This window comes from Carlito syrichta, unplaced genomic scaffold, assembly GCF_000164805.1.
Source record: "Carlito syrichta isolate Samal-C Ts95f unplaced genomic scaffold, Tarsius_syrichta-2.0.1 Scaffold316346, whole genome shotgun sequence".
NCBI classification, from domain to species: Eukaryota; Metazoa; Chordata; class Mammalia; order Primates; family Tarsiidae; genus Carlito; species Carlito syrichta.
Window position 1 is genome coordinate 44,958 of NW_007260442.1, and position 22,468 is coordinate 67,425.

The 22,468-nt window shown below is 43.1% G+C and overlaps 1 protein-coding gene across 4 annotated transcripts in view; it reads left to right on the plus strand.

Moving 5' to 3' along the window:
* Nucleotides 1-20,506, plus strand: part of ALDH8A1 (aldehyde dehydrogenase 8 family member A1) — a 43,814-nt gene extending 23,308 nt beyond the window's left edge. For 2 of the 4 annotated variants that reach the window (XM_008074127.1, XM_008074128.1), the window contains one exon: nucleotides 6,185-6,854. In XM_008074127.1, the coding sequence (XP_008072318.1) occupies nucleotides 6,185-6,637 (453 nt within the window). In that variant the 3' untranslated portion in view covers nucleotides 6,638-6,854. Of the gene's footprint in view, nucleotides 1-6,184; nucleotides 6,855-20,495 lie in introns of those variants that run through there. The other 2 variants (XM_008074129.1, XM_021707049.1) reach the window with 2 other exon arrangements.
* The last annotated feature ends 1,962 nt before the right edge of the window (nucleotides 20,507-22,468 follow it).

Sequence of the window (22,468 nt, forward strand, 5' to 3'; positions counted from 1 at the left end):
CCTGGGCAACAGAGCGAGATCCCATCTCTACAAAAAATAAAACTATAAGCCAGATGTGGAGGTCTGTACCTATAGTCCCAGCTACTTGGAAGACTGAGGCAGGAAGATCACTTGAACCTAGGAGTTGAAGGCTACGGTGAGCCATGATTGTGCCACTGAACTCCAGCCTGGGAGACAGAGCCAACCAGACCCTGTCTCTAAAAAATAAAATAAACTTTTTTTCAAAAATAAACTTTCTATTTTGGAATAACTTAAGATTTATAGAAAGTTTCAAAGATAAGGTAGAGAGTTTCATATCCACTCTCCCAGGCAGCATCTTAAATTCCCAAGGAACATCTGTCCATACTAAGATTCAACATTAAAGCATCGCAATTGACTGAGCTGCAGCTTTTCAATCAACTCCTTTTTATTTTCTACTTAATCCTTACGAAAGATAATTTTTTCAGCCACCGTTCTTATTAAAGTCAAGTACAGCTAAATACTTTGTACTCATCTCAGAAAGCTTAAAAATCTCTTTAAAGGGGGAAAAATTGTACACAGTTAAGAAGTTATTCACAATTAAAACCTTGAAAATAGTACCAGTTTTTAAAAGGAAAGAAGAATAGAGGTGGTATTCCCATTTCCCCATGAAACTGCTGGTATCTCTGTAGTTTGCCCGGTTTTGTTGCCTTGTCTGATCCTTTTCACCTAGAGTAGAACTCTTCCCAGCTCTACCCACAATGTCTCTCCCATATGAGCCTCAGAGTCATCTAGCTTCTGCTGTGAGACCCCATCTTGCCACAGCTCAGAAGGCCCCTGGACATCTGCAATCCTCATTGTTCCACTCTGAGCACATGCCCAGACACGAGGAGACAGCTTCACACTCTGAGTCTCCCAGGTGGACTCCTGATAGGGGCTTTTTAGCTCAGTTCTCGTGAGAAAGCTCTGCTGTCTCCGCCCTTTGGAAGAGAGTTAGTAGAAGTAACCAAAGAAGTGTAAGTGTGGCCCTTTCAGACCCTTCAGTTCAGTGTGCCAAGCCACTTGGACTGAAGGAGGCAGTAGATGCCCTCTGCAGATGCTCGTCTATCCTTACCTTTCCCCAGAAAGCTTGGGACTGCTTGCCCAGAAAAGCCTGGCTGCCATCTTTGCAATCCAGCACCCTCTGTCTCTGCACTGTCTTTTTGTCTTCTCCAAATCAAGTTGGCCATGCAGAGTCTGGGATCTTTGTGTTTATCCTACTTCTGTGTGATTGTCACAGTAGATGGCCATGCAGTTGACAAAGGGGTCCAATTAAAATACGTAAAAGTTATTTTATAATGGCCAAGGGCTCAGAGACTTACGGAGATACAGCGTGATCCCAAATGGGGGTATGACTTCACTGGGTCCCAGTGACTCCATGGGGACACACAGTAACCTGCAGGGGATTCTTTCCTCATGGAATGAAGAAAAAGCTCCTTTTGCTTTTTTACAGGGATGCATTTTGTTTCTCTTTCTACCCTCCTGAATCCTTCCTCACTTGACACTCTGGAGAACCTGGCTCTATGCCTGCCCACCTGCCCAAAGGTGCGAGCAGCTAGAGAGAGAGAATTCTGGAGGGTTTACAGTGAGGCTGGGGGAAGCACAGAGGAATTTGACAGGTACATCTCCCAGCAGACCTAGGCTTCAGGCCTATCTAAGGCTAGTTGTTGTTGTTTCCTATCCCCTTTTAGCAGATTTTTTGAAAAATGACATACAGAGTGAGGGGCATCTCTAAGGTCTCTTAGCTAGCAAGTTCTAGAGTATGCATTATGTCATCGTCGCTGTCATCATCATTGTCATCATCAGCACCATCACTCATAACAACCGATGCTGACATTCCAAAAAAGGCTTACCATGTGCCAAGTGTTATGCTTGATCTTTTACATATTTGGTGTAATTTTATCTAGAACCCTGTGAATAAGTGACTGTGTTAATCCTATTTTTCAGTTGAGAAGAGTGAGGCATACAACACTTAAAACCCCTCAGCTAGTAAATGGAGAATGAGGGTTTGAACACAATTTTTTTTTTTCATTAATCAGTATTTTTTATTATGGTTTTGTGGGGTACAGTTAAGGGTTAGGTGTACAATGACGTTTCATTCAGGCACCCTGTAGATAAGAAGTGTTTTCCCATCCCCCGACAGATATTTGCTACTGTTAATCCCATCCCCCTCCCCCCCATAGTTTCCAGTACCATCAGTCATTTTCTCATAGTATTGCATTGGATGTTCAAGGTCCATTATATGAGTGAGAACATGTGATATTCGGATTTTTGTTTTTGTGAGAGGTCACTCAGTATTATAGACTCTAGTTCCATCCAGGTTGCAGCGAAATTCATGATTTTGTTCTTTTTGATGGCTGCGTAGTATTCCATCGTGTATATGTACCACATTTTTTTAATCCAGTCCTCTTTTGATGGGCAGCATGGTTGTTTCCAGGTTCTTGCTATTGTGAACAATGCTGCGATAAACATACGTGTGCAGGTATCTTTTTTATAGAGTGATTTGTGTTCTTCAGGGTATATTCCCAGTAGGGGGATTGCAGGGTCATATGGAAGGTCAATTTTTAGAGCTTTTAGGAATCGCCACACTGCTTTCCACAGAGGTTGCACTAGTTTACACTCCCACCAACAGTGTAGAAGTGTTCCCTTTTCACCACACCCTCTCCAGCAGCTGTTATTTTTTGACACAATTTGACTTCATGCCTTCACTCTTCTAACCTCTATTCTCTCATTTTATGTCTAAAGCTACTAAGTCCTAACTATTCTCTTTCCTCAAAAAAAATAAGTGTTTGATAATTCCTTGCACTTACAGCATATTGTCAGTCACAGGTCTCCCCCTCTCCTTATATTTTATTGCAAGTCTCTGTTCCTGAAATGCTAGGGTAGATATTCTATCATCTCGTCCTACTTTCCCTAAGAAATGAATTCAATTTAGTGTGAGTCACCTTATATATTAAATGTTTTGGTAAGTTCCCAATTTTAAAATGACACTTGTCTTCATATTTTATTATCCCTAGAGCTTCTGAGAGATAAATCGTGGACGCTCATTTAGACACAGTAGTCTAAAGCCAGGGCACCTCTTGCACTGTTCGGAATGACTGACAAAAGTGCTGGCTCCCGCATTCATGTGGAGAGATACTCACCTTGATTTCCTGTTCACACAGGACAATTGCCGTTGGCATCTTTTAATTAATATGGGTGGGTTGTTTCAAAAGGAGCAAGAGAATGGGGGGAAAGAGAGGCCCAGACTTATTTTAGTCTCCACCCACAAGCTAGAATAGGGAAAGTCCTGGGAAAGCTTTGAGATCATTGCGGATGTTGGGAGAAGGGGTTTAATTGAGGGGAATATCAATCTGTGTCAACTGTCCTATATTTCAAAATCTTTAACTTCATGGCTTATTAGTTGTTTTACAAACTGGAAACAAAGTTAATAGTGGAAGAGCATTACCTTTTTTGTCAACATGGTGAATATACATGTCATTCTACCTTGAATATGGTTCTACAGTGGAGTCCTAACCTGATACTTAGCAGAATGCTCAGGAAGATAAATGGTCAGTTGGAATCCAAAACACCATTTCAAAATGTACCCTACCTTTGGTTTACTACTTGACTGCTGTTCTATATTTTTAATTTTTTTTTTTTTTTTTTTTTGAGCTGGGTCACTCAGTCGCCCAGGCTGGAGTACAGTGACACGCTTACAGTTACCCCAGCATTGACCTGCTGGGCTTTGATCCTTTCACCTCAGCCTTCCAAGTAGCCAGAACTACAGGTGTGCACTACCACGCCTGGCTAATTTATAGTTTTAATTTTTAAGACCATTTTTCCACTTCTCTTATGATACCCCTCAGGGGCAGAATAGTATATCATTGTGACTTCAGCAAAATGTCTATATATAACTGCCAGAGTCCAGCTCCAGCAGGTCAGGATTTCCTGAAAGAGGGACGGTGTCGGTGCAGGAGAAAAAACTTGGACACTGATTCTGCTGCAAGCAGGACAAATGCCAATTTATTGTCTTTTCCAACTCCTCTTATACCTTACATGTTTTTTGTTTCTAAGGCAATCAGTTACAATTTAATGGACCGGACAGGCAATATGTCTTTGTTCATCCTGTTTTGATCTTAAAGCATTATCATCCTAAACTATAAATTTTATAAACTTCTAACATTTTTTAATGATTACCATTTCTTTATTTATTTTCTTTATTTATTTTTTTTGAGTTGGAGTCTCACCCTGTCACCCAGACTGGAGTGCAGTGGCCAGTCCTGGCCACTGCAGCCTTGACTTGCTGGGCTCTGGCGATCCTTCCACCTCAGCCTTCCAAGTAGCTGGAACTACAGGCATGTGCTACCACACCCGGCTAATTTTTTATTTATTGTAGAGATGAGATCTTGCCAAGTTGCCCAGGCAGGTCTCAAACCCGCAGGCTCAGGTAATCCACTCACCTCAGCCTCCCAATCCTGTGTGGGATTACAGGCTGAGCCACCAAGCCCGGCTGATTACCATTTCTTAATGTCCGTACAAAACTTACTTATTCCTATAACTATCACATTATAAATCACTACCAAGTTCTAAGCACTATAATTATCACATAGATTAACAAGTCACACCTGTGACCTTTACACAGCAATCTGCAACTAGCTGGAGCAAAGCAACATTTTCAAAGTTTCTTAGCTGCAAGTTCGCCTGACTAGTTTTCCCTAATTTCACACCTGGTGTTTACAATCTGCATTAATTATTTCCTGCCAGGGAGAATGAACTTTAATGTTTGTAAAACAAAAGGCCTCTAGGGCTCAAGTCACCTTAGTCACAATCCCTAACCAGAATTACAAGCCTCCTTAACCAAGGGAAGTAAAGGCAAGAGTGTTCTAATATTTATGGGATTGTTAATTTTTTAAGCATACTATACTACATGTAGAAATTAAGAAATTAAGTAAATATAATTTTTGCATTGGCACTCTTCCTAAAAATACAAACTAGCTTATCAAATTTCTCCAATTAGTCGCCAATCAGAAGGAATAAAATCTTACAAGTAGTTATCTACCCGCACATGATATTTAAAATCTCTATTGATAATTTCCTGGCAAGGCCAGTGAGTTCCCTGACACACATTAAATCGAGCACTTTCTGATTTTTTACAATTTTCCCAACTACAATATTTAATGAAGTGATTGCATGATCTAATTCCAGGAGCCCGGGGATGTGGAAACCTAGGGAGGAATTCAAATGAAGGGAAGGTAATTTTTCATGAATTCCCCTCTTGCTTTTTTGCAAGGGGTAGTGGAGGCGTGAGTGGAATTTTGCTTTCCATCCTCAGACTGTACAGAGCTTTTCAGTTGCACTAATAACAAAAATGGAGGAAGCAAGGGTCTCAGCTGCCCAGGTTCACTTGGCGACCCAGGGTCTTCAGCCCCCTGGACTTTGTCAGCAGGCAGGCCTCCATAACTGGCTCCCACATATAACTATATATATATCATTATTATAATGAGTGATCTCTACAACCATTATTGATAAACATCTGTCATTATCTCTGAATCACTGGATTAACTTATTACATAATTTATTTCCTTTTATAATTAGCTATATTAGATTACCTGGATATAGTTTCAGACTATAATCAGTAATAAGACTGGGAATGAGAAATTATTTGTTAGGGAATCTCAGCTTGGAGGGTATCCTGGTCTTTAAATCATACACATCATTCACTTCTCATTTTTTGTAAGGAACATAAACCCCCAAAAGGGAGAAAATGTTTGTTTGTGCATATAACTACAGAGTATGCCTGAAGATGAATTCTAGCTTTACTGTTTATTAGATGTATGAGCCATTTATACTTTCTTAGACTCAATCACCTTATCACCAAACAGAGGCTAATAACAGATGAAAATAACTAATAGGGTTTGGAGAAGATCAAGTGGGAAGGTATGAGAAGCACTCATCTGTGTGCCTGGTACCTAGACAGTAAACAAATTACTTCCCTTCCCTACGGAGGTGGGTTGAATGCCCAAGTGATGGTCTGAGCACCTTTGCCCTCAAGCTGAGCAGCAGAGTGATGGTTTTAATCAGCCCTGGATTTCTCAGGAATGACCTTACCCCTATTTCCGAGAAGACTAGAAAATAATGCATTTTCTACCAATTTGGATGAAACCAAATGGTAAGACATTGCTAATTATGGTTTTTACCCACCCAGGTCAGAAATTACATCAAGAAAGCTCTTGCCGAAGGCGCCCATATCCAGTGTGGCGAGGGAGTGGATAAGCTGAGCCTTCCCGCCAGGAATCAGGCAGGCTACTTTATGCTTCCCACTGTTATAACAGACATTAAGGATGAATCCTGCTGCATGAAGGAAGAGATATTTGGTCCAGTGACCTGTGTCGTCCCCTTTGATAGCGAAGAGGAAGTGATTAGAAGAGCTAACGACGTTAAATATGGACTGGCAGCGACAGTGTGGTCAAGCAACGTTGGTCGCATCCACCGAGTAGCTAAGAAGCTACAGTCGGGCTTGGTCTGGACCAACTGCTGGCTCATCAGGGAGCTGAACCTGCCTTTCGGGGGAATGAAGAGTTCTGGGATAGGTAGAGAAGGAGTCAAGGACTCTTATGACTTCTTCACTGAAATCAAAACCATCACCGTTAAATATTGATCTTTGCCAATGGTGAGGCGGTTACAGTCAATGCCTGTCTGCAGAGTTCAGTTGCCCAGTGTGGCAAACAGAAATGGTGGCATGAATTCCAGTCATGTCTTACCTTGACAGGTTATCTCTAGAGGATTCTTGGTTGTTCATAATTTTACCTGCTGGTGAAGGGAAGCTATCGATTTTCAGTGTGGATTCAGAGAAGAAAAGACGTTTAAATAGATGAGTCATGTTCAGGATGGTATGGCTGTAGACGATTTTTAAATAGAAGGGTACAACCAGGAAGCCAGACAATCTCCCATGTATGTCTTTTTGTTTTTTATTCTTATTTTTTGAATCAAAGTCTCACTCTGTCGCCCAGGCCAGAGTGCAGTGGCACGCTCATGGCCATCGCAACTTCAACCTTCTGAGCTTGGGTTATCCTTCCACCTCAGCCTTCCAAGTAGCTGGAACAACAAGTATGTGCCAGTACACCTGACTAATTTTTTTTTTTATAGAGATGAGCTCTTGCCAAGTTGCACAAGTTGCTTTCTTGAACCCCTGGGCTCGGGCAATCCTCTCGCCTCCACCTCTCAAAGTGCTGGGATTACAGGCATGAGCCACCATGCCCAGCCTCATGTATGTCTCCTCAGTGTCTTTTATACCATCTGGATCAAATTCTTGGAAACCCCCAGGTAATCAAATATTTTCATTTGCAAATATCTGGTTAAGAAACGCTTTGGGGAGATTGCAGCAATGCTCTTCTTGTTCACTAGCCCCTAGTGTGGCTCATTGATGATTGATTGCTCCTCATCATGAAAGAGGGCAGTGGATGTCCTTGGAATTGGTTAGGGCAGGCCTATATGGTAGACCCTATAAGATATATATGTCCAAGAACGAAGAAAAACAACTGCCACTTTTGGAGGGACGAGAAGAGGAAATTGATTGATTGATTCCTGCTGTCGAGTCTAATCAATTCCAATTCTTAGTGTTTGCATCTAATAAGGCTTGCAACTTACTAAACCTAAAAGAAGCACAACATGTTAAATAGTTTTAGTAACCAGTATGGCATATACCTTCTGACCACCTTGTCCTTTACTCCTCTTTATTCCCAGCCTCTTAGGAGTATAGACTTTTTTACTAAGTAGTAAAGATTTATAGTGGTTTTTTTCCTGGGTCCCCTAAATGATCAAAGGAAAAAAACTGAGATTTACAGAGGTTAAGTGGCAAGCTCAAGGTCACACAGAGGTAGAATTTGAACCCAGGGCTCTCAGACTCCAAAACCCACCTTCTCTGACCACCTCCCACCTGCCTTGCATGGTGCTCCAGAAGCAGTGAAGTACTTGTGGTTCTTGCACCTATCATGTTGGGTCTCCCTCCACGTCTCCCTTCAGCTTTGCTTCCCCCTCCTGTCTTCTACCCAGCTCCACTCAGCACAGGTGAGGACAACCCGGGAAGGCCTCCAGCACACTCCTTTCCACACTGACAGAAGTGATCTGTTTGCAGCTTGACTCCCCACTGGGCAGGAATGTCAAAGACCAAGGCTAGTGTGACCCCCTCTGTAGATTCTCAATTTACAGCACAGTGCCTGGCACACAGGAGGTGCTCAAAACATGTTCTAGGAAAGGAACATGGTCCTATGGGTGCTCTGGGGTATTCATCTCATGGTTTGTGTGTGTGTGGTTGGGGGTGGTAGCAGGGGAAGACCAAACTTTATAGTTTTGCTGAGGTATATTGGCTTGTTCGCACATGCTGAGAAATAAAAGCCAGCCCCTTTCAGATCAAATGACGGTGTTGGATTATATCCAGTTCCTAGCATCACCTTTCCTCTTTTCTCTTTCCTCGCCTCCTCTCTTCCCCAGCTGAGTCCCTGTGATCTTGATCAGTTTATTCCAGACCAAATTCTGAATGTCAAGAGGAAGAATTTCACCAACTCCTGCCTCTAGAAATCTTTGTTTTCACTCTTATAAATGGTCTGGCCCAAGCTCATCCTTATTCCTGACATCCAAGTCATATCTTGATTCCAGATTCCAGCAACTGACTGTGCTTGTTCCCTGTGCCTGAACCCCTAGCTCCTACCCACTTGTCTCTGCCCAGGAGACTGTTCTCTCTAGAACTCGGATCCAGCCCTCTCATCAGTTCTGCCCTGGCTCCACAACCTGACTCTGGGGGGGGCCTGCGTCCAGCTGACAGACATGCTGGATGCCATTTTCCTACATTTGTGTCTCCTGGATCTATAGAAGCTCCTCCTGGGCTCAAAGGCAGCCTCACTAAAGCACGTTTGACCAAATTTTCTTCCTGTACCCTAACATGAACCCAGCTCTCTGTTGTCATAAGCATTACCTGTGTCTTAATACCACAGTTGGACCTAGATGTTCCAGGTGATTCAAGTGAGTGAGTACAGATCTGAGACCTTAGTCTGCCCAGGCCATCCATACCGTCTCAGGTCCCCACAGCAGCTGAGGGCACCGTTTGGGTCTGTGCCTACATGGTGAGAAAGGCCCACCAGAGCAAGGCATCTGTGGCTATGGGGTTTCCATGCCACGCCATGAAGTGCCCAGAACTGATGATGGAGAAAACCAGAAGGGGGGAGGATGTTCACAAGGGTTGCAGTTACATTAGTAATGATTTATTTCTAAGTTAAATGATGGGCACGTTCGTGTTCACTACATTATTTCATAATTCGGAAATCTTTATATGCTAGAAAAGGAAAGTGGATTGCATTGAAGAACAGCGTAGAGCAGCCTGAGAGGAAGAGAAGCGGAGAGAAGGTGGGAGCGACTTGGGAGAGAGGTCCCATGCTCAGAGGCTCAAGGACAGAGGACAGGGGCTGCCTGGGCAGGAGCCGGCTGGCTGAGGAGCAGTGCTTCTCAAATTTGATGTGCTTCAGAATCACCAGGGACTCTGTTAAAATGCAGACTTGGATTCAGTAGGTCTGAGATGGGGCCAAGGCAGCACCTGGAATGCCAAGGAATCAAAAGATGCTTTCACACAGCCGGTTGCACTTGTTCCTTGCTGGAGACAAGGGAAGGTCTCAAACTCCAGAGTCAAGCATCTTCCTGGGGTGGGTCTCTCTTGCAGTCATAGACACAGAACTTGAGCTATCCTAGGACCTTCTGTGCAATGTGGAGAGGAGAAAGGGAAAGGTAGCTTTACCCTGAAACACACGACAGCATTCCCCACCCATGGTGAAGTCCTCCTCGCTTCATGAGGGAACAAGCTGAACTGTCCACACTCCCTAAAAAGAAACCTATGTAGGCTGGGAGTGGTGGCTCACACCTATAATCCCAGCATTTTGGGAGGCCGAGGTGAGAGGATTGCCTGAGCCCACGGGTTAGAGACCAACCTGGGCAACTCAGCGAGAACTCGTGTCTACAATAAGTCAAAAATTAGCCAGGCATGGTGGTAAACGCCTGTAGGACCAGCTACTTGGAAGGCTGAGGCGAAAGGATTGCCTGAGCCCAGCAGGTTGAGGCTGCGGTGGCCATGAGCGTGCCACTGCCCTCCAGCCTGGGCGACAGAGTGAGACTCTGACTCAAGAGAAAAAAAAAAAAAAAAAGAAGCAGCCTATCTCTGATGCACTCACCCACAGGAAATGGGGTTACTTTCCTCTTCAGCAATGGGTCTTATGGGTAAGCTGTATCACCAAACTACAAAAAAGAACTTTGTCAACTACCTGTACTAATCCACAATGTGTTTTTTGTTAAAAATGATTACCGGATGAACCAAGGATTATTACATTTCGGGTAGAAGAAAAATACCAAGATGTGTGAAAAAGCAATTGACTGTGGGGAAAAAAGATAAAAAAAAAGAAAAGGAGACATGAAAAATTGAATTAGTCTCCTCAGAAAGATTTAAACAGGTAGTGCATTCATAAAGAACAATAGGCTACTATAAAAAAGAGCCAGCAGAGAACACAAATGAGGTCTTGAGAAACCAAACACTGATCCCCAAATCCATTTTAAAAATTCACAGAATTGAACCATTGGGATGACTGAAAACTAGATTAGTAATCTGGAAAATAAAATTGAGAAAATCTCTCTGGATGTAAAGGATGACAGAAAGGGAAAAATGCAAGACATGTGGAGACATAGGATAGACCTAGAAAGCTATTAATATGGAACTAATTAAAAATGGAAAATCAAACACAAAAAGGGAGGGAGACATAATAAAATGAATAGTAAAAGAAATTTTCTTTGAATTTGAGAAACTCTTTCCAGATGGAAAGAATTCTGTTGAAAATTTTAAATTCCTAGCGTAAAGTTTACCGAGTGAATTAACAAATCACCTACAAAAAAGTATAAGATTGTCATCACACTTATTAATAATACTGATGCGAGAAGATAGAGAAGTAAGACTTCAAAGTTCTCTGAAGAAAATGATTTTGAACCTAAGTCCTATAAGGAGCCAAACTGTTACTCATGAATGAAGGCACAGTAAGACATTTAATGACTCAGAAAGTTTTTCCCTATTTACCCTTTCTGGTATGACTTGGGAATGTACTGCAGTAAAAGAAACACACGTTTAACAAACAGAAGAACTGCCCCAGGAATGAAATGGAAAGAAGTTTCAAACTGTCAGCTATAAAAAAAGGCCTAGAAAACCACTGGGCCAAACGAGAACAGGAAAGACAGGATGTGGTGCTTGAAGAATGTCTTTAAGAAGAACATGGACTTAAAAAATATGTCAAATAATCTAGAAGATCTTAGCTACGTAAAAAGTTTAACGGGGATCAGAATATGCCACCCCCAAATATGCAACTTTGGCATATTGATTGTTTTGAGCTGAAGGTAATCAAGAAAAAGCAGATGCAGGAAAAGCTCTTCACTTTCTCCCTATTGCCTAAAAGCGGGGCGTAAATTTCCCCTGAGGTGGTGTTCTCTCTTGTACCAGGACAGAAAGAACATTTATCACAGGCAATGAAGAAGGCACTGAGATGAATCTGCATAAATAAACCTCTCTAAGTAACACCTCCATTCCTTTTCCTCCCCATATATTTATCCTCCCACAGTGTGCTTCCCCTAGAAACCCAAATCCCCTCTTCTTTGCTAGTCATGTCTCAACAATTTGTCATCCTTTGTTAAAATGGTATTTAAGCCCCCAGGACTAACTACTCTGGATCTTCATTTCTTTTTATGAGGCCCCCGTGCATGTAATTTAAAAGGTCACAGAACTGAAGAAGGTAGAGGAAAAGCGTTTCGTCCTTTATAGAAATAAGATTTAAAAATATATTGACCTATGTTTTTTTTGGTTTTTGTTTTTGTTTTTTTGAGTCAGAGTCTCACATTGTTGCCCAGGCTGGAGTGCAGTGGCATGATCATTGTTCACTGCAGACTCAGCCTCCTGGCTCAGGGAATCCTCCCACCTCAGCCTCCTGAGTAGCTTTTTCATTATAGAAATACTGTGATTTGACCAGGACTATAGGCATGCACCACCAAGTCCTAATTATTTTTATTTTTTGTAGAGACAAGTTCTTGCTATGCTGCCTAGGCTGGTCCCAAACTCCTGGACTCAAGCAATCCTCCTGCTTTGGTCTCCCAAAGTACTGAGATTACAGGCATGAGTCATTGTGCCCCGGACTCATCTACTTTTTGTTTGTCAGACATGGATCAAATTCAAACCTTTATATTTGCCATGATTATAGAACTAGCACAGGAATAAAGAAAAAAAGGAGAAAAAAGGAAAAAACGGGAGGAAAATGACTTTAAGATCTTTAGGAGCTAAAATTAGAAGTTGTAGATGATATAAACCAAATACTGGTCCCAGGACTTTTCCGGTCCAGAATGTTATCTCCTAGGTAAATAGTTAGATCACCCTGCTAGAAGGCTTCATTTTATAAGAGAAGAAATCTTTGTTTTCATAAGTTTAATCCGAAACACTTGTCAGTAAATCCTTAATTTAAAATTGTTACAAAATATTAGTCTATACTCCCAGTTCCACTTTGTTATTAGATTGATTTATTGGTACCTAATTCTCCCTCCTAAGTTTTCAGCTATACCTTTTTTTCTTCCTTCAAATCCATCCTAAGCACACATTTTGGAGCACATTATAGAAATACTGTGATTTGACCAGGCTCGGTGGCTCAGTCTGTAATCCCAGCACTTTGGGAGACCAAGGCAAGTGGATTGCCTGAGCCTGCAGGTTTGAGACTCTCCCAGGCAACTTGGTGAGACTTCGTCTCTACAATAAATAAAAAATTAGCCAGGTGTGGTAGCACGTGCCTGTAGTTCCAGCTACTTGGAAGGCTGAGGTGGAAGGATTGCAGGAGCCCAGCGGGTCGAGGCTACGGATGCCGGAAGCGTGCCACTGCCCTCCAGTCTGAGCGACGGAGTGGGACTCTGACTCAAAAAAAAAAAAAAAAAAAGAAAGAAATACTGTGGTTTATTCTAGGACTTCTAAGGCAGTGGGGGCACAACCATAGCCTCTCAATCACACGATGGAGAGTAGACCCCTGGGGAGTGCTGCTCAAGGAGTCACAGTTGATGAACTCTGAATGCAGTGCACTTGACCATGGGCTAGGCCAGGCCATGCCTGTCTGGGTGGTGGTCTGAGGGCCCTGGCTTCATTCCCTACCACTTGGGCCATGACCTTTACCAAGCAACAAGCAGCTGGTATTGTTTTGCATTCTGATGAACCAGAACATCTGGCTTCTGAGTTCTCATTTATGGAGTGTATAGGTGCTACTCAGAAATCAACAAAAACTAAAACAACAATTATAACTTGGTTTCAGCCCCATAGCAAATAAGGTATGTCATTTCTCCAGGACACAGGACAGTTCATATAGTGATTTTGATTTCTATTAAATTGACTGCAGCAGACTTTCGTGTAAGTCTCTCTCTATGGCACGGATCTTAAATCTCTAGGGATAAAAGAAATCTTGGCATGCATCTGATATGAAAACCATCCTTACCTTCAAGGATTTTGCACTCTGTGAAGAATGGAAGTGTGTTGGAACACAGGTTCAGAGCACTGCATGGAAGTATGAAGATGATGTTTACATATGTTTCCAAATACACAAATCATAAAAAAGGAAAAAGAAATGACAGGGCTGGGATGCCTTAAGATCCCTCAGAGCATGGAAATTAAACATAGCTTTCTGTGAGGCTTACCTCTAAGGCAATCAAAATAGGAGATAAAAAGTTATTTCTTGCTGCCAAGGATTAAATCATTTTTCCACAATGTGTCCGCCAAGACAAAAGGAGCAGAGGAGAGGTGAAGGAGATGGGGAGAGGGTTGAACAGTCCCAAGTAATTATTGCATTTATTTAGGTTTATGCAGCTGTCTATCTGGCCCTTGGCTTATGATAGCAAATCATAAAGAACGGTCTAAGGACAGAAATAGCAATGCTCACCTTATCACACCACGGGGCTGTTATATTCTTTCTCTACACAATACAGTGCAAAGGTTCAGGGAGAGTGAGATGTCTGACCTGAAGCGATTTTTCCACTACTCATCATTTTTGACAGTTATAAGAAATCCAGAGAAGGGATTTTCTTGTCTAATTATTTCTAACCTTAAAGTTCAGGCAGCCAGTCTTTCTCAAGATTAAGATGCACTTAAATACATCCTGAGGAAAGGGTGCAGTACATTTTTTAAGAATACTCTCTGGGGAGATGTGAACTCTCTCCCTTTATTTAGGATATCAGAGGAAGGGACAGGAGAGGGGCGGGGAAATCAGTCATCGCAGCTGGGAGTCAATGCTTCAGTAAGCGCTTTAGTATCTCTTCTGTGGGGACAGTGTCACCTCCATCCTGATGACCGAACTCAGCCTGGACGCAGATCAGGAACTCAGCCCAAATCTCAGGCAACAGCCCAGGAGCCCACAATTTGCTATAAATAATCCCTCAGCACTGCTTCCTGGTGGTTTATTACTTTTAAGCAGCAGAGTGCATTCCCCGATAATACCTAAACTCAGAGTGCAAAGATGACTTCAAAAGTATGTACTTTGCTGAACTTGAAACCTCAGAAAAATTGTTCAGAAATTCCCTTCACATTTTTATCTGTCTTGGTGATTTTCACATGCTTTGGTTTCTCAAGGATGTTGCATGAAAATCAGGTTTCTCCTCTTAGCAATTCATGAGCTTCCACTGCGTCTCCCTAGTGGCAGTCCTTGGGATCAGACACATGGACACCTTAGGAAATGTTGCCAGGAGTGCTTTATGCCCCAGGCAGGAACCTGCTCCTGCAGGGGAGGGGCACCTGGAGCCGCCAGCCTGCAGCTGTGGGGTTGTCACATAAATTACACAGAGTCAGAGACTGGCAGCCCACCCACTCCTGACAGCACCCCCTGACCTTCGAGTCCCCCAGGGAAAGGGTTTCCACTCTTCCCACCATTCACTATTTCTGAGCTCGAAATATTGGATGGGAATACTTCTTGTTTTGCATATAAACAGTTGCAATTAAGAGCACACCGAGGTCAGCTGCTTACTCTGTACGAATGGGAACTCCTAAATACTCAGCAGAATCTGCAATAATTTTTCACTGTCCTCAGAATACCTCTACCCCTTTGATGCTTGCACATATCTGTATGTTCTGCACATTCTGTATTCCAGTTCCACTTGGAGAAATGTTTTCCATAAGACTCTTGGCAAGCCGGTAAACCTCTCTGTGCCTCAGTTGTTCATCTGGGACTGGGGAGAGAGCTTCACAGGGTGACGTCAAGACCTCTGGCAACTGACTTTGTTATGATTCAGCAACTTCATGAGTCCTTTCTATTCCAAGGAGTATTTTTCAGTGCTTTGTTGGAAATTGTTGAGACACACTGGAATTAATTGCCAGTATGAGATGAAGTTGGAATGTTAAGAGAGCTTCAAGGCAGAGACCCGACTGAAGAATGTGGAGGAGGAGACCTGTGATGAGGTGTGAGATGGGAAAGCCATGGTCAGATGCGTGGAGACGGCATATTGTAGGCGGACAGACACGATTAGGCAAATTCCCAACGCCTGATGAACGGCCAGCTGCAATCGGAAGTATGATTTTTCCCAGAAGAGCTGCCTATCATTTATTTGGCAAAAGTCTCTGTGTCGTGATGATGATATTTACCCAGGCCCTCGGGTGAGTCAGCACTGACGAGGCTCTGACGAGCTTGGCAGCAGAACTTGCCAACGCTCAGGTCTATTAGACGCATTCTGGAAACCTTCTTTAGATGCCCATGCACAAAACGTATTCCTGAAGCTACACCCTGAAGCCCTCGTCAGCAAAGCAAGAAAGGAACGACTTGGCCCTGGGACTGCTCAGGGATGAATCCACCCTATGAATGGGGTCACAGTCAGCTGCAGGCACCCCAAGGAAAGGACACTGGAAATTCCCAGGACATATCCAAGTGAAGAAGTACCAAGGGCTTTGGAATTTCTTTTAAAAATTTGAGCGCAGGCTTAGAGGAATAATACCCTCTTGCCCTCTCTGGGCCAGGCAGGAGAGAATGAATAGGTGCAGTGGAGGCAGGGTCTCATGGGGTCTGCCTCTCCAGGGCCTCCACTGAGCAGGCTGGCAGTATTTAGGACCAGAGGACATCGTCACCCTTTGACCCCACTGGGGCACACGTCCCATGTGGCCTCTGGAGGGAGGCATTCTCTCCAATTGTGCTGGATCTCCCAAGACACCAGGTGATCTCAGACCTCTTAAAGTAGCTGGGGGTGACAGAACTGGAGACCTCAGACATCCTTGGATAACACAGAGCACAAGTTTCCCAACTTCCAATCCTGTGAAAAAAACTTCACTCTGAGTTTGTATATATACCATTATTATTTATAAAAGACTGATCATGACATGTTAAAAAAAATAAGAATAACTTAAAGAGTTAATGATACAAATGAAAGTCAAAGTGGTTCTCTCTGTTAAGGTAAAAACCCCCTTCCTCATCCGTAGTTCTTCTTCCTAGAAGTAATAATTTTAAAATAGTTCTGGTTTTCAGGCCAGGCGCACTGCCTCATGCATGTAATTCCAGCACTTTGGGAGGCCAAGGTGGGAGGATTGCTTGAGACCAGGAGTTCGAGGTTGCAGTGTGCTATGATTACATCGCTGTACTCCAGCCTGGGTGACACAGCAAGATTCTGTCCTTAAAAAAAAAAGCAAAAAACCAGAAATGAATGTATAAAGAAGAAGCAGAATTGAGGAAAACTAAAATAGTTCTGGTTTTAGGTCTTTGTACCATAGAATTAAACGGGGCCCTGTATTTCTGGCCCTGTCAGCTTCAAACAATATACATTATATCAGTTTCCTACAATGAAAGATGTAGGTTCAGCACACAGGCCTTACCTCATCCCATCTGCATTTTACCTTTCGGTTTTTATCAGTTCCATGAATGTTTTCAGATATGTCGTGGTTCAATGTATAACTTTAAATATTATGCATAAATTCCTGACTCTTGATCTATCAGCTTCTACTCGCTATTGTAAGGTGAGAAAAGCAGCACCAGCCTGGGCCTCCCCGCTTTCCTCCTCCCAACCTGTCTGTTGATTAATTTCATTATTTAGGCTTGCAATGTTTGCACTCTGTTCTGTAATTTTAAGTTAGCGTTGTGTACTTGGTCTATAGCCTGACTTGAAAAACTGAAAATGAACAAAACATTCATAATATTAAGATCATATAAATAGTAAGTCGTATATAAGGCCTATGAAGACAAAAAGGTGATTTTATATTGCCAAAAATATCCAACCAAAAAAGGATGAAAAAATGGATTCCTTTTTCTTATTCCTCTTCTATTTTCTCAAGTCATGTTACTGGCCTCATCTTATGACTTCTAAATAGTTTTTTGCTGTTGTTTCCTTTACTCTAACTGATGAAATAGACATATACCTTATAAGAAGGGAAAAAATACTTTATTCTCTTAGGTTCTGCACCTGAGATCTGAAAATTAGACTGACAAAAGACAGATTAACAGAAAAAAAGACATACAAATTTAATATGATATTTTAATTTTTTCACACACAAAGGTCTTCACAGAAAAGAAGACCCCACAATGGTTAAACTTGGGGGACTTTATACCATCTTAACAGAGGGCAATACGTGTGAAGTGATAAGAGAAAGGAGGAATTTGGACTTCTGAGGAGGGTAAACTTGCTTACCAAAGTTAAGGAGGCAGGGGTTGGTCATTTTAAAAACAGTAAACTCTCTTAATAATACCAGGTGGAGGGCCTCCTGCAGTAATAACTGTCTGTTGTGGTGTGAGCTATGCTTGTGTGGGCACCCAGTCTGGGCATGGAGATGTGGGAGGTCTCCTTGCTTTATCGCTTTTTGCATTCCTTTCCCTCCTTCTCCTTATTTTGATTTTTGTTGCGGGGGGGTATGTTTTACACGATCATCTTGTTAGTGTACAGATCTCTGGATTTTTTTAAGCATATCTGCATCTTCAAACATTCTCCACCCTCCTCTGCCTCTCCCAGCCTTAGGTATTTCTTAGATACCATTGGAACAGCCTATACTCAGAGCTCATGTCATGGGCTCTCCAGCAATCTGTACACACATTTGTGTCACTGGGTATTGCTAAGTAAGATGAAGTTAAGATTACAGGTTCTGAGACATCATGTGAAGCGGTATGACAACCAGTGTTCTCTGGCACATTTTCTTAGCTTGGCCTTTCTGCAACCCGCAGTTTGCAAGGAAATGGATGCGTGGATTGGTTCTGGCTGGGTGGCAGAATGGGGATGTGTGAGGAGACACCCATCTTATCTTCTTTCCAAATTGTGCCAAAGATCAGAAACAGAGAAAGGCTAAAGTCCAGCCTGGCTGGTTGTTGCCGTTGCCCTGGCATATAAGCTAACTCATGCAGAAATGCCCTCCTTGGTGCAATGATTGCTAAGATGGCTGGCTAGGCAAACATAAGCTCCTTTTCAGGGAGATGTTTCCCTACACGCAGCTGCTCAATATGGGGAAGAATGGTTGCTTTCACTTTTCTGTTTCTTTGAGTGCCCTCTGGTAGGAGAGCCCTGGGCTGGGAAAGTGAAGCTGCTGAGAGTTGACCAGAGGGACCCTGTGGCCATCTGCAGCCTGTCCCCCATGGGAATCCTGGCCGACAGCAGGGAGGGGAAGTGGGTGACATCTGTTCAGATCTATTTGTGTATTCTAATCTAACCATCATGGCTTCTGACCACTTAGTTTATGGCTCATGGTCTCTGTCAATCTGTAGACAGGTCAGTTTCATCAGGCTGAAGGTGGCTTCGTTGCAGAATGTGTTTTGGCTAGTCAGGGAGGACGACAGTGCTCTTCTGGTAATGACTATAGAATTCTTCACTAATCAAAAATTAATTTTTTTAAAATTGGAGTCTCACTCCATCGCCTAGGCTGGAGTGCAGTGGCACGCTCACAGCCACCCCAGTGTCAACCTGCTGGGCTCCAGCGATCCTTCCACCTCAATCTTCCAAGTAGCTGGAACTACAGGCGTGTGCTACCATGCCCGGCTAATTTTTTTGATTTTATTGTAGAGATAAGGTCTCGCCAAGTTGCCCGGGCTGGTCTCAAACCTGTGGGCTCAGGCAATTCACTCGCCTTGGCCTCCCAAAGTGCTGAGATTATAGTCTGAGCCACTGAGCCCAGCCTCAAAAATTAATTTTTATATTGGAATCTGAGCTCACAAATCCCAGTTTGCAGAGCTAGTTTCACTTACTAGCATAGGACTTCGAAGGAGCTTGAAAGAGCCCTGGACCAGAGCATTAGGAGAGGTGGCTCTGCTGCATTGCAGTGAAGAGTCTGGTACAAAGGGGCATGGCCTGGTGAGTTGCAGGAGACTCATGAGAGCCAGGGCTCTGCATTGGATGTTCCCAAAGGCCTGAGACAGGAAGGTCCGGACACCCAGCGGAGCGATAGGAAGCCTGTGGCAGTGACCATGAGGGGGCAGTCGCTGCAAACAGCTGGAATCTGAAGGCCACCTCCTGTCCTAGGGACATTACAGTGGGAAGCAAGAGAGTTTTCCAAATTCTGGCAAGCAGAATGTGGCCTCAGGAAATCTGGTTACAGATAGCAGGGCACTGCTGGAATTCGGGGGCAGGTCTCTGATTCCCAGCAGGGAGATAGGAAAAAGCAAGGCGGAGCCCCAGTGCTAGACAGTGATGGGAATACCAGGAAGGTTATCCAGAGAGGAAGTTTCACTAGGGCTGTGGGGAGGATTGAGTCTTATCTCAGTGATCTGGTGATCAAAACGGAGGCACCAGGACAGGGAGAAACTAGCCACCATAATGACTTGAACTTGGAGTCCTTTCATCCCTCCTTTCCCAGCCCAGGGAGGCTCGGCTGAGCTGAATCTGTAGATGAAGATCAAGAGGGCAATGTACGTGCAGAGGAAGAGAAGGAGGTGGGCTAAGAGTGAGCCAAAGACACTGGGACCTCACCCAAACAGAATAGTTTTTGGTATAGCAGGGATGCTGTGGGCTCAATATCAGAGATGGTACATTGAAGCCATTTCAGAAAGAAAATCCATGTGAAAACTCTTAGGTGAAATAAGAGTGGAAGTTTTTCTACAGCCATCTCATGAGACAGAAATGCCAGGCCATCATCAACCATAGCATTCTTGCCTTTGTTGTTGGTTCTTCTGCAAAAACCCTTCCTTCCTGCCCCAGCCCACACTATTCCACTCAAGTAATGTCTACATGCCTACTTAGGTTTTGGGGTTTTGTTTTGTTTTTTTTTTTTGAGTTGGAGTCTCACTTTGTCGCCCAGGCTGGAGTGCAATGGCACCCACGCTCACAGCCACCCCAGCTTCAACCTGCTGGCTCCGGCGATCTTTCTGCCTCAGCCTTCCAAGTAGCTGGAACTACAGGCACATACTACCCTGCCCGACTAATTTTTTTATTTATTGTAGAGATGAGGTCTCACCAAGTTGCCTGGGTTGGTCTCGAAACCCTGGGCTCAAGCAGTTCACTTGCCTCCACCTCCCAAATTGCTGGGATTACAGGTTGAGCCACTGGGGCCCGGTCATCCTATTTAGGTTTTGACACTTGTTTCAGTCACCCTTTTCTGGGGAAGCCTTTTCTGCACCCCTACTAGGTCTCATCTTCCTTCAAAGTTTCTCAGGTAGCTGAGTTGGAATTTCACATATTTTTACTGGGTTATTTAATTACTGTAGGTTTTTCCCACTGGAAGTCATGCATACTGAGGATAGAGGTATGTCTATGCTGTTTGTTGCTCTGTCCCTTGTCCTAGCTCAGTGCCTGGTATATTTTAGCTGATCAGTCAGTATTTATCAACTGATTCCATGAATGTTTTGAGAGAAATAGAACAATTTTTTTTTAAAGGAGAAAACAGCAGCTGTTTCTGACTGTCGGTATTTGGTACTGTAGAACACCCACAAAAATAGGCCATTCTAGAAGCATATTTCAAAGACCCCAAGACAATTTGAGGAGACCAGTTTGGAAGGAGTTATAAAGCCTAGAAATACTGATAACAAAGTGCTTATATATTTGGCCCAGATTTGACATAAAAATAAGCACACATGAATATAAGTAGATTCTCAAAGGAAATTCAAATTCAACCGTGGAGCAAATAGTTGGCACCACAGGCCTGTTCCATTTTTCCCTCTCTCTACTTACTATGCTCTGCATCCTGTCCCCACAAATCTATGTAGGTAAATAATCCAAAAATACACAGAATGGAGGACATGGCAGTGAGGTATTCTGAATTTAGTTTTGATGACTGTGAGAGTGCTTTGGTTTCCAGCAGCAGAATCTAATATTGGCCATGGTGTAAGTTGCAGAGTCAAATTGAAAACCAGGCTTGGGGTTGAACAAGAACTGGGATGTCTCTATGGAACCTAAGCTACTACTCAACCTTGCCTGGATTTAGCCTTGCCTGGATTTGTGTGTATTTTTTAAATGTCCATTCCATTTTATTCTATTTATCATGTAGCTTGGGTTCAAGTTCTAGGAAACAGCTGCTTGGGTTGTTCCCTGTCCAGAGAACCTTAATTAATGCTCTATCCAGTGGGGAGGCTTTACCCAATGAGGAGAAAGAATTTCTTTAAAAAAATGTTTGTGTTATTTCCCAAAGAAGGATGTAAAAGTCCAGGGCACCATCAGTAAATGAATGAATGAACAAAATGTGATATAGACATACAATGAGATATGACTCAGACTTAAGAAGGACTGAAATTCTGATGCTACAACACAGATGTGCCTTGAAAACATGATGCTAAGTGAAAAAAAACCAAACAAACCCAGACACAGAACAAATGCTGTTTGATTCCATTTATGTGAGCTTCTCAGAGGAGTCCAGTTCATATGGACAAAAAGTAGAATGGTGGTTATCAGAAACTGGGAGAAGGGGGGTATTGGGAGTTACCTTCAAATGGAAATAGAATTTCAGTTTAGCATGAGGAAAAAGTTCTGAAGACAGATCCATGGTTGCATAGCAATGTGAATGTACTTAATGCCACTGAACTGTACACTTAAAAATGGTGAATTTTATGTTATGTGTATTTTACCACAATAAAAATAAAGAGTGCAGGGTAACCAGAGTCAATCAGTGTCAAGACAGGGAGAACGGGAGGTCATGGCCATTGGAAGGAGTGGCCACCTGGGCACCTTGTAGAGTGGACTAGAAATCTGCAAACTCTAGCTCTTCCATCTTTAAGCAAGTTCCCAATGCTCCCTGAACCTCTTTTTCTCACTTGGTAGTGACCCTGGCCCCACCTACCTCACAGGACCTGGCTTATGCTGTGAAATCATTTGGCAAACTTTAAATATTCCATACAAATGGAAGGCATTGCTGTTTGAGGAATGGAAAAGGCCTTTGAAAATCCTTATGTCAATGGCCTGGATGATAGGTGGAGACCAACACTTCCTTGGGTTGGTATTTCAGAGGGGACAATACTGGGTAGCTGGAAAGGGCTAGAACAAAAATCAGCAGGAATAGGAAACAGTCGTTCGTGTA